The 17,004-nt window shown below is 39.6% G+C and overlaps 1 protein-coding gene across 1 annotated transcript in view; it reads right to left on the reverse strand.

Moving 5' to 3' along the window:
- Positions 1-17,004, reverse strand: part of LOC143857095 (ABC transporter G family member 28-like) — a 113,979-nt gene that overhangs the window by 58,593 nt on the left and 38,382 nt on the right. Inside the window, exons 7-8 of the mRNA XM_077367368.1 lie at positions 10,365-10,438; positions 9,002-9,915 (exon numbers count right to left, since the gene is read on the reverse strand). Coding sequence (XP_077223483.1) covers positions 9,002-9,915; positions 10,365-10,438 — 988 coding nt within the window. The remainder of the gene's footprint in view (positions 1-9,001; positions 9,916-10,364; positions 10,439-17,004) is intronic.

A 17,004-nucleotide genomic window follows, 5' to 3' on the forward strand; every position in this document is an offset into this window, starting at 1 on the left:
CAAAGAGGCAAGTGGTAGCCTTCGGTGATGAAGAAAATGATGAGGATCTTGTTGATGATTCAAATCAGCCCATATATGATGAGGATCTTGCTACCATTGTGATCGATGATGATTGGCTTCGTTCCATTATTTTCAAGACTCGATGCAAATCTCATGAAAAATTTTGCACCATTATGACCGATGGTGGGAGTTGTGAGAACATTGTATCTCATGAAATGGTGAACAAGCTCAAGCTCAAAACCGAATCACATCCAAAGCCCTATCAGATTGCATGGTTCAAGAAGAGTAATGAGGTAAAAGTTACTAAGCGATGTTTAGTTTCATTTTCTATGGGTAAGAATTACTATGATCAAGTTTGGTGTGATGTAGTTCCTATGGATGTGTGTCACATACTCTTAGGAAGGACATGGCAATATGATAGAAATGTCACCCATGATGGTCATAAAATACATACACCTTTTGGATGGGAAAAGTAAAGATTGTTCTTTTGCCTAGTAAAGAGGAAAAGGCACCCAAATCTTTACAAGAGGAGAGTAGCAATTTTCTCACTTCATCTAAGTTTGCAAAAGAAAGTGAGACTAGTGGGAGGATTATGTGCATGCTAGTGGCGAAAGATTTGGAAAAGTCTTTCAATGTGCCTAGTGAGTTAGAACCTCTCTTGGAGGAAATCAGGGATGTCACACCTGATGAGTTACCCATTGGTCTCCCTCCTTTAAGAGATATTCAACATCAAATTGATTTGATCCCCGGTTCTCATCTTCCCAACAAGGCTCACTACCATATGAGTCCTAAAGAGTATGAAGAGTTACATAGGCAAGTAATGGAGTTGTTGAATAAAGGCTACATCAAAGAAAACTTGAGCCCTTGTGCGGTGCTGGCCTTACTAATTCCAAAGCAGGATAGAACATAGCGTATGTGGGTGGATAGTCGTGCCATAAACTGAATCACTATCAAATACCGGTTTCCCATTCCAAGAATTGATGATATGTTTGACATGCTTGCCGGTGCAAAGATATTTTCCAAGATTGATCTTAGAAGTGGCTAGCATCAAATTCGAATCAAGCCGGGTGATGAATGGAAGACCTCTTTTAAGAGGCTTATATGAGTGGCTTGTTATGCCATTTGGTCTCTGCAATGCTCCAAGGACTTTCATGCGGGTAATGAATCAAGTCCTTCGCCCTTTCAATGGAAAGTTTGTTGTTGTTTATTTTGATAACATTCTTATTTTTAGTCATGATAAAAGTGAGCATGTAGATCATTTGAGGGTTGTTCTAACCAAGGTTTAAAATTTCGTTTCGGTACCGATTTCGGACCTTGAAATTTCGAAATTTCGACCGAAATCTGGTACAAAAAAAATAATATTTTATTCATTATTAAATTTCGGTCGAAATTTCGGTGAAATATTAAATTAATATTTTAAAAAACAGATTTTTTGGCCAATTTCGGAAAAACTAAAATTTTGGTCGCCGAAATTTCGGCCGAAATAAATGACCATTTCGGTTTTGTGTAGTTTCGGTGTCGGTCTCCACCAAAATCCGAAATTTCGGATTTCGGTCGAAATTTAAAACCATGGTTCTAACCACATTGGGAGGTGAAAAACTCTATGTAAACCTCAAAGTGTTCTTTCATGACAACTAGCCTAGCTTTTCAAGGGTTTATTTTGACTTCAACAGGGATTAAAGTGGATAATGAGAAGATCAAAGTTTTCCAACAATGGTCCACTCTTAGAAGCACGAAACGGGTGCGGGTGCGGGGGCGGAGGCGGGAGCGGGGGCGGGGAAGCGTGGGGTCTAGAAGAGTTTAAGTTTGGGAGCGCCATGGGAGCGTGTATGTAATATTTTCTTCATATATCTTTCAAAATTCAAGTACATAAAAAAATAATAGTTTCTAATCATTTTCATATGTATATTTCAAAATTTAAGTAAATCTAAAAGCTAATTTCTAACCATCTTCCCCATCTTCATTTGTGTGCACTCGTTCCTCGTGCCTTCTGAAGATGCACACTCCTTTGTGCTTGCTCAAATGAAGTACTTTGAAGAGTTGGAGGAGTTTGATGTAAGGAAGTTGGTGATGATGGGACTTATAGAGTAATAGAAGCAGACTGGAGCATCATTCGAGCGGTTCCCGTCTCTCTGGGGTCGCGCTCCCTGGAAGCTCCTTCCTAAGGAGCGCCGAATCGAGGTTCTGAGGTGGGAGCGGCACCCCAAGAGAAGGTTCCTGCTTCTAAGGGTCCATTACAAAGAGCTTGCAAGAAGTGAGGAGTTTCCATGGATTGGCCTCATTTTATCACCGATTCATAAGAAATTTTAGCACTATATCAGCCCCCTTGACAAATTGAATGAAGAAAGATGGGTAGAAGTGGACAAGGGAGGCCGAAAAGAGTTTTCAACTTATAAAGGACAAGTTGTCTAGTGCTCCTGTGCTTGCTTTGCAAAACTTTGAGAAGATGTTTGAGGTTGATTATGATGCCTCTCATGTGGGCATTGGTGAAGTACTTAGCCAAGAAGGTCATCCCATTGCCTTCTTTAGTGAAAAACTCAATGAAGCAAAGAAAAAGTACTCTATCTATGATGTAGAATTTTATACCATTGTTCAAGCACTTCGGCATTGGCGGTCGTATCTTGTTCAAAGGGAGTTTACTTTGAATTCCGATCATGAAGCTCTCAAGCACATCAACAATCAAGGAAGCTTAAATCGAAGACATGCAAAGTGGGTTTCTTTCTTAGAAGAATATACTTTTCTGTTAAAGCACAAGAGTGGAAAGTGAAATCAAGTGGCGAATGCTCTAAGTAAAAGAATAGCTCTTAATTCCGTGAGCGTACATCTTGAAGGGTTTGATGGCATTAGAGACATGTATGCTAATGGTGAAGACTTTGGTGAAATTTGGAAGCTTTGCAAAGAAGGAAAGCATGAAGATTAGCTTCTTCAAGATGATTTTCTCTTTAAGGGGAGTCACTTATCCATTCCAAAATGCTCCCTTAGAGAGTAGGTTATTAAAGAGCTACATTCGGGAGGTTTAGGAGGACATTTTGGAAGAGACAAAACTGCTTCGCTAGTGAAAGAGAAGTATTTTTGGCAAGCCATTTACCGAGATGTGAAGGGCTAGGACTGTCGATACTAGATTTTCAGAATCCCGGGGTTCTATAAAAAACTTTTGATTCGTTCTTAAAAAATTCGGGTGTGGTCCAAACCGGTACCAATATGAATAAAGAAACCCTCGCTTATTACTGATTACTGCGTTATGTGAAGAGGTGCCAAATATGCCAAACATGCAAGGGACATAATCAAAACACCAGTACCTACAGTCCACTTCCACTTCCTAATGCTCCATGGGAAGATGTTAATATGGATTTTGTGGTTGGCTTACCGAGAACTCAAACAAGTAATGATTCCATCTTCGTAATTGTTTATCACTTCTCTAAAATGGCCCATTTCATTCCTTACAAGAAAACTATGGATGCTTCCTATGTTGCTATCAATGAGGTAGTTAAGCATCATAACTCATAATGTTCCCAAGTCCATTGTTTCGAATAGGGATACTAAACTCCTTAGTCATTTTCGGAGATGCTTATGGAAAAGAATTGGTACTATCTGGCTCTATGGTAGTGCCTATTACCCTCAAACTGATAAACAAACCGACGTGGTGAATCGAACTTTGGGAAATATGCTAGAGTTTGGCCGCAAAGAGGCCCAAGCATGGGATATGGTGCTTCTTCAAGTAGAGTTTTCTTATAATTATGTTGTAAATCGTTCTACCGGTAAGAGCCCATTTGAAGTTATCTATGGAAAAACTCCAAAACACTATCTTGATCTTGCATCCATTCCTGAAGCATCATTGTCCAACAAGATGGAAGATTTTCCTACTACTATGACAAGGATTCATGAAGAAGTGAAGAAGAATCTTGAAGAAAATATCGAGAAGTACAAGTAAGCGACCAATACTCATCATCGAATACAAATCTTTAATGAAGGTGATCTTGTATGGGTTTATTTGAAGAAGGAACGGTTTCCATCCAGTTCCTATAACAAGCTCAACGAGAAGAAGATTTGTCCATGTCGAATTCTCAAGAAAATCAACGACAATGCATACAAGATTGAGCTCCCTCCAAATAACAATATTCACTGAACTTTCAATGTTAAAGACTTGACAACTTATCATGGAGAGCTTGATGAGAACTCGTGGGTAGGGCTGGCAACGGGGCGGGGCCGGATGTTGCATTCCCCGTCCCCGCCGGAAGGAAAATTCCCTGTCCCCGCTTCGGGGATGGCGGGGAATCCTCGTCCCCGCCCCGCTGGGAATATCTAATCCCCATCCCCACCCCGCACAAAAAATCCTCACCTCAAAAAAGCTTTTTAATGCCCACAAAAAAGAAAAAGATGAGCCGTGTTTGTGCACTTATCAAAATATGGTAGTGCCGATATCACTAGCCTAGAAGAAATATTTACTGTTAACAAAAAAATACTAAAATAAGAGGATAGTGATAATGGCTTGCATATTAAAACGAGGCCGGGGGGGGCGGGGCGGATCCCCATTTTCACAGGTGAAATTGCCAGCCCTACTCGTGGGCGAGTTCTTTCTCACCCGGAGATGATGATGCAGTGCTAACATGGAAGCCATGTCATGCCTAGGTGGTTTTGGTGGAGTTCCAGAGTGCATTCCCGCAATAATGCTGCTGCCCATTTTTTACCCTGGTATTTGGACTTCTAATTGGCAGAATCATGGAAAGTGGTAAACTACAAAGTTGAAGGGCTTTTTGAGATCTTTCTAATAAGTATTTGTCCTCGAAAATTAGACAAATGGTTAGAAAGTTATGGCAGTTTTAGTGGACTGACCAAAAAAAAGTTTTAGTGGACTGTGTCTGTGGGTTCCCAAACCATTCAAAGTTAGTGAGTTCCAATGCAATTAATGTTATGTTTGTCCCTAAGTTAGCTTGTGGAGGAAGTTGGACGAATTTTCTTTGGTTGTCTTTTATTAAAAAGGTTAGAAACCATCTTGAGAGGGGATTTTGGATTTAGATTAACTTATGTAATTGATGGAATAGCAATTGGGTTGAGCTTTGCTCCCATTTTCTTTTTCATCTCTTGGATGTGTTCTTGTGTTCTTATTTCTCTTCTTCTTCCCTCTTAAGCACACGCATCAGGTTCTCATGGACTGATGCAATCCAAAAATTAGCCATAAATTTTGAGGATGGCTATTTTAGGAAGATTCATAAGTGGAAGTTTCACAATTGGAAAATACGAAAAGTTTTCGTGAATAAGGAGAAATTTTGGTGGAATGGAAACTTGCTAAGCTTACATGATTTTGAGATATGGGCAACTTACATTCTTAGAAATATTGTAAGATTACAAGCTTTGAGATTTAGCAAGTTTCAAGCTTTGAGATTTAAATATGAGTTTCCTATTCCCTTTAAGTATTTTTTTCCTAAAAGGTTATCATTTTCTAATTTAGCTATTTGCTAGATTTAATAGGCTCTAGTTGCTTTTCTTATTTGTAGCTAGTTTTTTAGCTAAGGAAACTTTAATATTTTAGATAGATATGCCAATATCATTTTTAGCTACTTTTTAGATATTGGAAATCTTTTAAAGACGTAATAAAAGAGATGGATGATTGGAGTTGGGGGAGTTTTTGAGATTGAATAAAATTTTATCTTAACGGCATACCTGAGATTTCGTACAAGTTCTTGTTACTTATTCTTTCTTGGTTTTTATTTGATCTTGGTATTTGGGTTGTGCCAGATTGGTATCAGAGCTACCTTCGTTCTTGCGGTTGACGGCGGATTAATCATGCCACCGAAAAAAAGAGGCGCTCGCACCGTTCCAATGGCGGAGATTGAGACACGAGACGAACTATCCATGCTTCGAAGACAAGTCGAAGACTTGACGGCTCGGATTCTTCACTTGGAAAAGTCTAGACAAGAGGAAGAATCTGAAGAGGAAGATGAAACCCGCCTGAACCCTTTCCATGACAGGGTGCAAAAGGAGGGTCCAGTAAACCCGCGTGAAAGAGAATCGCGGTTGGAAATCCGGATTGAAAATAGAGATGCCCGAGTTCCATGGTGGATTGTCTGCGGAAGACTTCTTGGATTGGCTATGCAAGGTGGAAAGAATATTCGATTTCAAAGGGGTTCCAAACCACAAGCAAGTCCAACTTGTGGCTTTGAAGCTGAGGGGACAAGCCTTGGAATGGTGGACACAATTGGAAGTAACACGATTCCGTCGTGGAAAATCCAAAATCAATACTTGGGAAAAGATGAAGAAGAAAATGAAGGAAGCCTTCCTACCTTTTAGATGTCTTCAGTTTCTTTATCAAACTCTACAGAATCGAGAAGGTAAGCAGTTGCTTATTGATATAGACATGGAAGGTCAAGATGAACCTGTCTATGATGAGTGCGGGGATGAAGATGAAATAGTAGAACTACAACCCATTTTAGAAACAATATTTTTCATTCTACATGTACGGTGTTCAGGAAAATTTGCTCGTTTGTTGTTGATAGTGGGAGCTGTGAGAGCATCCTATCAGAGTCTCTCGCGTCCAAGTTGCAGAGAGCCATAACAAACCATTCAAAGCCCTACAAGCTTGTATGGTTGAAACGAGGAAGCAAGGGTGATTCGTTGAAGGACGGTGTATCGAATTCGAGGGCGAATTCTTCTCAATAGGGGGTGACTGATGCAATCCAAAAATTAGAAATAAATTTTGAGGATGGATATATTAGGAAGATTCATAAGTGGAAGTTTCACAAGTGGAAAATAAGGAAAGTTTTCGTGAATAAGGGAGAAGTTTTTGAGGAATGGAAACTTGCTAAGCTTACATGATTTTAAGATATGGGCAACTTACATTCTTAGAAAGCTTGCAAGATTACAAGCTTTGAGATTTAGCAAGTTTCAAGATTTCAAAAATATGATTTCCTATTCCCTTAAGTATTTTGTTTCCTAAAAGGATATCATTTTCTAATTTAGCTATTTGAAAGATTTAATAGGCTCTAGTTGCTTTTCTTATTTGTAGCTAGTTTTTTAGCTAAGGAAACTTTAATATTTTAGATAGATATGCCAATATCATTTTTGTCTACTTTTTAGATTTTGGAAATCTTTTGGAAATCTTTTAGAGATGTAATAAAAGAGATGGATGATTGGAGTTGGGGGAGTTTTTGAGATTGAATAAAATTTTATCTTCACGGCATACGTGAGATTTTGTACGAGTTCTTCTTGTTACTTGTTCTTTCTTGGTTTTGTTTGATTTTGGTATTTGGGCTGCCCCATGGACCTTAATGTCAAGCTTTCTCCATATTAAAGGGATTTGTTAAAGGACCTAGGAAGGTACATGAGATTGGTTGGCAAGCTGATTTACTTGACGGTGACCCGTCCGGATATTTCCTTTGCAGTGTGTGTGGTGAGTTAGTTCATGAGCTCCCCACATACCTCTCATTGGACAGTCGTTACCCAAATAATTAGGTACTTGAAGAGGGCTTCTCGTAAAGGCTTATTCTTCAAAAGGCATAATAACATGAACTTGAAAGGGTTCATTGATGCACACTAGGTCGGATCTATTGCATATAGAAGGTCGACTACAGGGTATTGAACCTTTGTTGGCAGAAATTTAGTGTCGTGGAAATGCATGAAGCAAAATGTGGTGTCTAGATCTAGTGTAGAAGCAGAGTATCGAGTTATGGCTCATACGTGTCGAGAGTTGAAGTCGTTGAGTTCTTTTTTTTTCTGAGATTGGCATCCCTTCCTCGTCTCAAGCATCATTGTATTGCGATAATAAAGCTGTTGTTCACATCGCTTCAAACTCAGTCTTCCATGAGAGGACAAATCACATTTGGGTGGATTGTCATTTTATTCATGAGAAGATTCAAGAAAGGGAAATATGCACTGTCTTTACTGGATCAAGAGACCACGTAGCTAATATATTTACCAAACCACTAGGAAGAGCAAAGTTGAATGATATGTGTAACAAGCTATGATTGTATGACATATACACTCTAACTTCACGGGGAGTGTTAGAGTGGTGTAATTTATATGTCTGACTAGGGGTGTTCTGGTCCTTTCATGTATAACCCTAGTGACACATGTAATATATTCTATGAGGAGGAGGAGACACTTTTCCCTCTCTCCCTCTCTCATCTTTCTCTTTCTTCCATGATACCACGAACATAAGTAAAGGAAACACAAAAAAGAATGCACGTAAACCTATTTTAATGAAAATAGAACGATTTGAGGAAAATCGTGTTGATGAAGAAAAAGGAGCATTTGATGGGTTTTTATAGCCCTCGTTTATTTGGGGATGTAAAAAGACACAATACCGTTCAAATTGCTATAAAATAGTAAAAAACCGTCAAAAATAAGGTAGACAAAACACACAAATAGTTATTGGAGGGCAATCCTAGTAACTTAAAAAAAAAGATTTTGGAAGAAACAGGGCATTTCCCTCTGTTTCATCCTTTTTCGTCTGCTATAGACAAATCAAAATGAATTGAACTGGTACAATACAAATTTCCGATTGGGACATTTTGTTCGAATCATCTGCACCGGTTCTTTATTAGTATGAAACGTTTCATCCATTTTGAAAATCAAATGACAATGATAACTAAGGTTTTATTATTATATTCGTAGATCTTTCGTTGATATCAACCAGTTGAACTAGGAAATCAAAATAACAATTCCTAGTCGACTCCAAGTTTCTGAATATTGGTCAATCCATGGAACAAGAATTACCTAACAACCACGCATGGTCTTCCGGTTTAATTGACAAATGGATCCCAAAATTTCGTGACGCAGATTTCAGCATTAGACCATCGACAGCCTTATGTAGATATATTGCAAGGAGACAATACCAGCATGTATGTTGTGAAACCAAAGCCCATCTAATAAAGCTATGAGGCTCAAAAACAAGTTCGCAAACTAGTGCCCTTGGATTCATAAATAGAAGTTGCGAAAAAAAATAGAGGAAAACAGCATAGGCTGAATGCCAAGGCATGGAAACTCGCAAAGAAATATAAAATACCTGCATTTGGCACTGAACCAGAGGTTCTCCTCCACCGTCAAGTTCCCATGCACAATATCATCTTGTGGTACAAAACCAATTATCTTCTTATATGAATGCATTGGTTCTACCTTTCCATTTATAAGAATTAAACCAGTCATCGTGCAACCAGTAGCTTTTCCAGCTAGAGCATTAAGAAATGTGGTTTTTCCAGCCCCGGATGGTCCCATGACAGCAGAAACGCGGCCCGGCATAAGTTTTCCTGTCACACACCTCAAAAGATGCTTGTTTTTTCCTTTCAACGTGAGTGTTAGATCACTGAAAGCAACTTCAATCACAGGTCTGGTCCTTATCTCAGTATCAGTGGCCATTGAAATTACTCCAGAAAAGGTTAAGTTCTTGTTCTGTTCCTGAAGAGCTCTCTCTTTCTCAAGTTGACCATACGCATACCTTAAATTTTGGCTACGAGTATGCATTTGTTTACCCTTTGGCATATTTTTCTTTATGTTCTTACCTCCAATTTCAAGATCAAAACCTTCATTACTAAAAGGGTCCTCCTCAAGTTGGCGGATCATATTTGTAAGATTACTAGGTTTCTTCTTTGTTGTTGATGATGTAGATGCTTGCTGAGAAGCACCTGAAGGCATTGGTGGAAGTAAGGAATCATCAGGTCCAGGTTTAGGGTTACCCAGAACCTTTAGTGGTTCTTGTTTCCTTGATTGTTTGCGAGAAAATCTACGGGATAATTGTGCTTGCAGCCCAATTGCATGTTTCTTAGCTACATCTTTGGCCGATTTCCACTTCTCTCGGGCTTGTGCCGTTTCCCTTGCACTTCTTGCGGCAGCTTCCCTGGATTTGGCCTCTCTTCTTTCACGAGTAGTAAGAACTTGGTCGGAACAGTTATAGATAATGAGTAGCAAAGTACTCAATGCTGCCTGCAAGAAGCAGTGAACGTTGTTGTGAAATATATATATATAATGCTGCAGCTGCAAGCTAAAATTTAGCAAATAAAACTCATTGTGTAGTGTGTACATATTGCAACCTAAACACGCAAAAAAAAAAGTGCACAACGAGATGAAGGTATGTTAGCCAGTTCAGATTGAAATATTTTGGTGATATATGAGGCAAATCAGTCCTGGTTGGTAAATCAAGGTCACTTTGAATAAGTTTGAGAAGACTGGGAATTATAGATTTACATTTCATTAACAATTCAAATTATGATGGTCCTCTAAAAACCCAAGGATGATCTCTATCACAAAAACTTTCAAGTATATACTCCAGAAAACCTATAAAATTCTTGACTCCAACTACAGAACCTAGGAGAGCCAAATGTTTGCTGGTTCAAGAAAATTACACAATGAAAAATAAATTGAAAACCACTTACAATAAGCATGACGCCATATGCATGAATATTTTGATTTGCAGTATTTGGATTACAAGTTGCCAGCTTGAAGCAACCTGCAGGATGTTTGTCACAAAGCTAAGTTAAATCTGCTTAATTATCATTTAACAGCTAAATACAAAGCCCGTGAGAGAAGATTTTACGTCAAATAACTTATGTGAACTTAAAAAGTGGAAGCAATTAGCTCAACAGGAGAGAAAAGATAAATTATTTGCTACAAGAAGTATGAATATCAGAAGAGTACAGAAGTTGTGGCATAACGTAAGTAATCACCGATCCCAATAATTAGAATCTGAAATCATAGGAAGTCTAAATGACCTAAGAAAATCCATTTAATGTGAGATATACATATTTTGTAATTATTTTACCAAGAGTAATATATTAATTTACAATTCTATTTTTGGGTGGATTTTTTGTATTTAAGGTTTATTTTACCTTCACATATGCACATGAAGAAAACAAAAGCAAGTTATGGTTGGAGCCATGTTTGTTGCACAAGCATAATGCCTATAATAGACTTGAGCATAATGATGCCACATATGTACAAAATATGTGCAATTTACGGCAGAGTTCAACAGTGATGTATGGGTACAATGCATGTAGTAAACACAAAAATTTTGGCTAGCGGAAGGTAACCAACCAATGTGGGAAATTCATAGCTTTAGAGGCATTTTTCATCCTTATCATTTCCAGTTCTTTTAGTTTTCTATGTAGCCCTCAAGCAGTTCATGGTTGCTCCTACCAAAAATTGTTCATATGTGGTATGTTTTTGAAATGTGAATGAGATTTTTCCAGTCCCCCCTTCCGTAGGAAATAAATGCATGATTTTTAGTTTTTTTTTTTTGAATATTTTTTTTTTTTTTTGAGAAATTGACAAATATATTCATACTAGCAAAAATGCAATGGGGACCAGTAGTCCCACTGGATGTACATAGTATGAGTCACCCAGGAGCATTTTCCTTGGTGGAAAGAAATCCCTTACTCCTGGAATTAAACAAACATCTTCACATTTTCCTTTACAATTTTCAAAAACACTGAAAAAAAACAAGCATAGGAACTTCCCATGGAAGACAGGACCTTTACATTGAAAGGCCGCAGAGTCTGCAATTCCTTTCGCCTAAGAATGTCTTCCTCTCAGCGATCCAAAAATCAACAAGCAGAGAGGCCAAATTGCTTTACGGATATCAGACATCGGATACCCGAAACATTCTTCTAATTTTTTAGAGCCTTAAGTTCCCTTTTATCTCTACCTGGGGTTTTTCCGTTTTTTCTATATCTAGGAACATTTTCTTTGTTGCTTCTATATTTTCTCGAAATCCTATTTCCAAATGATCTCCCAGTTTAGTCATTTTATCAAACTCCTCTGAGGATATTCTTTCCTCCGAGTCGGATGAAGTTCCTCTTTCCTCTCGTGAAGTCTCTTCCCCAGGAGATTCCGACCCTCTTTCTTCTGATAGGTGCTCCCCCCTCTCGAAGGAGGAACTAATTTTCCTTCCAAGCTCCACTTCCATTGAATCCCTCGCCATCTTGGATCCTTCATCCTGGGGGTTATCTCATTTTCCTTTCCCCTTTCTCCTCCCTTATTAGCCTCCGGTGAGGGCCATACTTAATTTCCTTCCCGTGCTTTTCATTGGGCGGGAGGGCACTATCTAGATTCGTTGAACCTGACGTTCCGAAGGTTCATCATCAAAGGCCACTGCTTTCGGCCTTAGTTTTAAGAGCTTGTATTTCTTGAATTCTTTTGCAATTTCACTTCTCGATGGGGACCCATCATGGGGTCTACCATACTTTTGTCCCCGATTTCTTTTGTGATGTTCCTTTTCTCTGTAATATTTACTCCTTCCTTCATGATCATCTGAGTGCCATGGAATACCTGACTGCTCATAGCCATCTATCATTTTGATTATGTTTGATACAAAGTGTTTGCTTTTTTGGTTTTTTTCTATTTGGAGCATTGGTCCTCCATCGATTTCTATGAGACTGGTATTCAACTTTCCAACCTTCTCTGGGAGGCTACGGGATTTTGGTTTTATTAAATACTTTGTGTTCACGAAATACTTTTTCACTTTTCTAGATGTGATGTCTCTCTACAGAATTTATGGGGTCTCGACTACGCCATGTCTTGTTAAAGCCAAACCTCACCTTTTTTTAGGCTATTGTCGATTTGCTAGAGGTTGATTGAGACCACCACGCAGTAGGAACTCCTGATCAGGATCTACAGGGGATATGGCATTTAATGCTATCTGCTTGGTAGTCTCTCTCCTTGGCCTAAGAGATCCAGGTAGTGAGGTCTCTGCCACCCAGTGGGTAGGTGGAAATTTGAATTTTGAATTTTGGACCAACGGTTCTTGCCTGATATCGGACATCGGATACCCAAAACATTCTTCTAATTTTTTAGAGCCTTCAGTTCCCTTTTACCTCTACCCGGGGTTTTTCCTTTTTAGACCGGAGTCCCTTTTTTCTATATCTAGGAACATTTTCTTTGTTTCTTCTATATTTTCTCGAAATCCTATTTCCAAATGATCTCCCAGTTTAGTCATTTTATCAAACTCCTCCGAGGATATTCTTTCCTTCGAGTCGGATGAATTTCCTCTTTCCTTTTGTGAAGTCTCTTCCCCAGGAGATTCCGACCCTGTTTCTTCTGATAGGTGCTCCCCCTCTCGATGCAGGAATTAATTTTCCTTCCAAGCTCCACTTCCATTGAATCTCTCGCCGTCTTGAATTCTTCATCCTGGGGCTTTTCCTTTCCCCTTTCTCCTGCCTGAATAGCCTCCGGGCCATCCTTAATTTCCTTCCCGTGCTTTTCACTGGGCGGGAGGGCACTATCTAGATTCGCCTGAACCTGACGTTCCGAAGGTTCGTCATCAAAGGCCACTGCTTTCTGCCTTAGTTTTGAGAGCTGGCATTTTTTGAATTCTTTTGCAATATCACTTCTCGATGGGGACCCATCATGGGGTCTACCATACTTTTGTCCCCGATTTTTTTGTGATGTTCCTTTTCTCTGTAATATTTACTCCTTCCTTCATCATCATCTGAGTGCCATGGAATCCCTGACTGCTCATAGTCATCTATCATTTTGATTAAGTTTGATACAAAGTGTTTCTTTTTTTTTGATTTTTTTCTGTTTGGAGCATTTCTCCTCCATCGAATTCTTTGAGACTGGTATCCAACTTTCCAACTTTCTCTGGGAGGGTACGGAATTTTGGTTTTATCAAAGACTTTGTGTTCACGAAAACTCTGCGATTTCCTTACTTTTTCATCTTTCTAGATGCGATGTCTCTCTAAAGAATTTCTGGGGTCTCGACTACGCCAGGTCTTTTTAAAGCCAAACCTCACCTTCTTTTAGGCTATTCCTAGCCTCTGGTACTTACCTCCCTTATGATTGGAGGCAGCGTTTGACTGTCGATTTGCCAGAGGTCGATTGAGACCACCACGGAGCGCGCAAATGAGAAGCGGCAAAGCATCACAAGCAGGAACACCAGCTAAGCAGCACCACGCCAATAGAACATAACCACCGATGGGGAAACCATCAGAGACAAGGTCGACGGGAAAACTGTCGCCTAAAGATAAGAAGAGGAAAAAGAGGATAACCAACCAACTAATGATGGGGAAACCATCATCTGGGGACAAGGTCAACGACAAGAACATTGTCACCTGAAGAGAGCCGATCAACGATGGGGATATCGTCGCCCGGAAAGAGAGCTCAACGGGGAAATCGCCACCTGTTAAAAAGCCTACCAATGATGGGAAACCATCGCCCGGAAAAAGAAGTTGACGGGAAAAATGAAATTGTCGCCTGTAAAAGAGCCGACCAACGATGGGAAATCATCGCCCAGAAGGAGAGGTCGACGAGGAAAACGAAATCGTCGCCTGTAAAAGAGCGGACCAACGATGGGGAAACCATCGCTCGGAAAGAGGGTCGACGGGGAAACCACCGCCAGTAAAAGAGCTGACCAACGATGGGCAACCATGGCCTAGAAAGAAGGTCAACGGGAAAACCGCCGCCTATAAAAGAGCCGACCAACAATGGGGAAACCATCTCTCGGAAAGATAAGGCATAAAGCGAAGAAAGACTACGTAAAACTACGCCAAGAACATGGAAAGGAAACAACGAACATGGCGAAGAACATACGGAGAACACAACACTCCCCCTCAGGCGAGACTACATAAATCTGGAGATGAAAACACAAGAAAAGTTGCAAAGAAAACAAGAAGAAAACACCGACACTCCCCCTCAAGAGAAGAGAACAAAAGAAAAACTATATGACAACATGATAACACTAGACAATACCAAGAAAAGATAACACCAACAACGATATACTAAAACAACTACATGATAACACTCCCCCTCAAGTTGAAGTCGAAGGCATTCAACTCACAACGAGAACAAAATATGGACTTCCAAGGCACAACACCTCTCTTAGACATTTTATCAAACACTTGGTGTGTACCTTTGTCATAAACACGAAATACATAGAAGACTATGGAAAGAAAGATATGACAACATGACAAGACTTTCAAGGCATAACACGTCTCTTAGACATTACAAGAAAATCGACATCAACATAAAGTACATACAAGACAATGGGAAGAAATAGATGGCAACGAGACAACAACAAGAGAAGTGTTGCTGTGTGCACCTTTGACATCAACATAAAGGACATACAAGACAATAGGAAGAAAGATATGACAACGAGACAACAATAATAGAACAACAAGAAAACAATACAAGACAAGACTCCCCCTCAAGTTGAGGCCAAAGGCCTTCAACTTGAAATGAAAAGAAGACATTTAAGGCACAAAATCTCTCTTAGACATTTGAACAAACACTTGGTGTGCACCTTGGATAGCAAGCCAAAAGACATGAAACGCAACGAATATAGAAGGGGAAAAACAAAGATGAGGATGTAGGACAACAAGACAACACTATCCCACTAGGGGTGCAAATTGGGAGGGCTCAACCCGAACCCAACGGGTTCAACCCGGGAAAAAGTCGGGTTGCGTTGAGTTCAGGACGGGTTCGGGTTAGGGTTGGGTTGGGTTTTCTCAACCCGGTTGAGTTCAGGTCGGGTTCGGGTTGAGGGGTTCGGCAACCCGACCCAAATGAACCTGACTTTTTAAATAATTTTTTAAATTTTTTAAGCTAAAAATCTCGGGTTGGGTCAGATTGGGTCGGGTTGAAGTCGGGTTGGGTCGAGTTCGGGTTGGCAAAAAGGGTTCCTCGGTCGGTCGGGTAGAACCTTGTCGGGTTGGAACTCGGGTCAGGTCGGGTTCGGGTTGGCCTCAACCCGACCCGAGTTGCACCCCTATATCCCACACTTGCCCAACAAGACAACACTGCATACAGGAACCAGATAGAATGGCGTGGAAAAGAGAATGGCGTAGTAACCCTCATCTGAGAATACCAAACTCCAACATGCAAATGACAGATTGATTCCACAAAGAAATATCAATACTAAAGCAAGAACAGAAGTCTCTGTAAATGGGGTACGAATGGCTTAAATGGAGCTTTTAATTGTAAAAAGAACAAATACCCAAACCTGAAAATAGGGTACGAATGATGGAGGATAAGGTAGACAAATGAGAGATTGAGAGAGATATAAGAAGGATCTGAGAGACATATCTGATTTTTTATTTTGTTTTACGATAGAGAGAGAGTGCGATAATGGATTTGCGCAAAATGGGTTTACGCAATGCGTATTCACGCTGGGTTGCGACAAATCCTAATAAAAAGGAAAACAAGAGGGATTTGAGAGAGGGACTATAGGGTTGTGATTTTTGGCAACTCTAAAAAGAGAAAAGAAAACCGAGAGGTGCGAGCGGGATAAAGAAAGTGAGAATGGCGTGAGATGAAATGGACTCTTCTTCCGTGAGATGAAATGCACTCTTCTTCTTTCTTTTCCTTCCCTAGGATCTTTGCTCTAATAACATGTTAGAAATGGAGTTAGGGTTAGAAGAGAGGAAGAAGAAGAGAAGTGAAGAAGATGGAAAGTCTCCACTAGGGAACTCCACATGTAAATGATGTATATATAGGCCCCAAATAGGGCATCCAATGTACAACGACTACAATACCCCTAATCTACAAGTAATGACTAAACTACCCTAAATACACATTATTCAACCGAATAAATTGAGAGTTCATGGAAATTTGTCTGATAGATATGAAACTATGGAAGAATTAGCATACCATATATTTGATCGAATGCCAATTTATTAAATCTGTCACAAAGTTTTGTATAGATTTGGCATTTGTTACTGGATGGTTTAATCAATTAAGAGCATGGTTTCAAACTTCGGTTTCGGAATGCATTTCGGTCCTCACCGAAACCGAAAATTTTTGAAATTTCGGCCGAAATCCAATGAAACCATTAAAATTAATATTTTATTCGATAGCAAATTTCAGCCTAAATTTCGGTAATTTCGATCGAAATTTCTGGAAAATATTAAATAATAAAAAAATTTGAGATTTTTGGTTTAATTTCCTTAAATTTCAGAAAGTTTGGAAAAAGCGAAATTCGGTCGAAATAATGTAACGTTTAGGGTATCCCCAATTTCGGTTTCGGGGTTGATTTTGGTCCGAAATTTCGGATTTCGGTCGAAATTTAAAACCATGATCAAGAGT

This window comes from Tasmannia lanceolata, unplaced genomic scaffold, assembly GCF_043159265.1.
Source record: "Tasmannia lanceolata isolate RefF3 unplaced genomic scaffold, GAP_Taslan_0.1 ptg000024l, whole genome shotgun sequence".
Taxonomy (NCBI): Eukaryota; Viridiplantae; Streptophyta; class Magnoliopsida; order Canellales; family Winteraceae; genus Tasmannia; species Tasmannia lanceolata.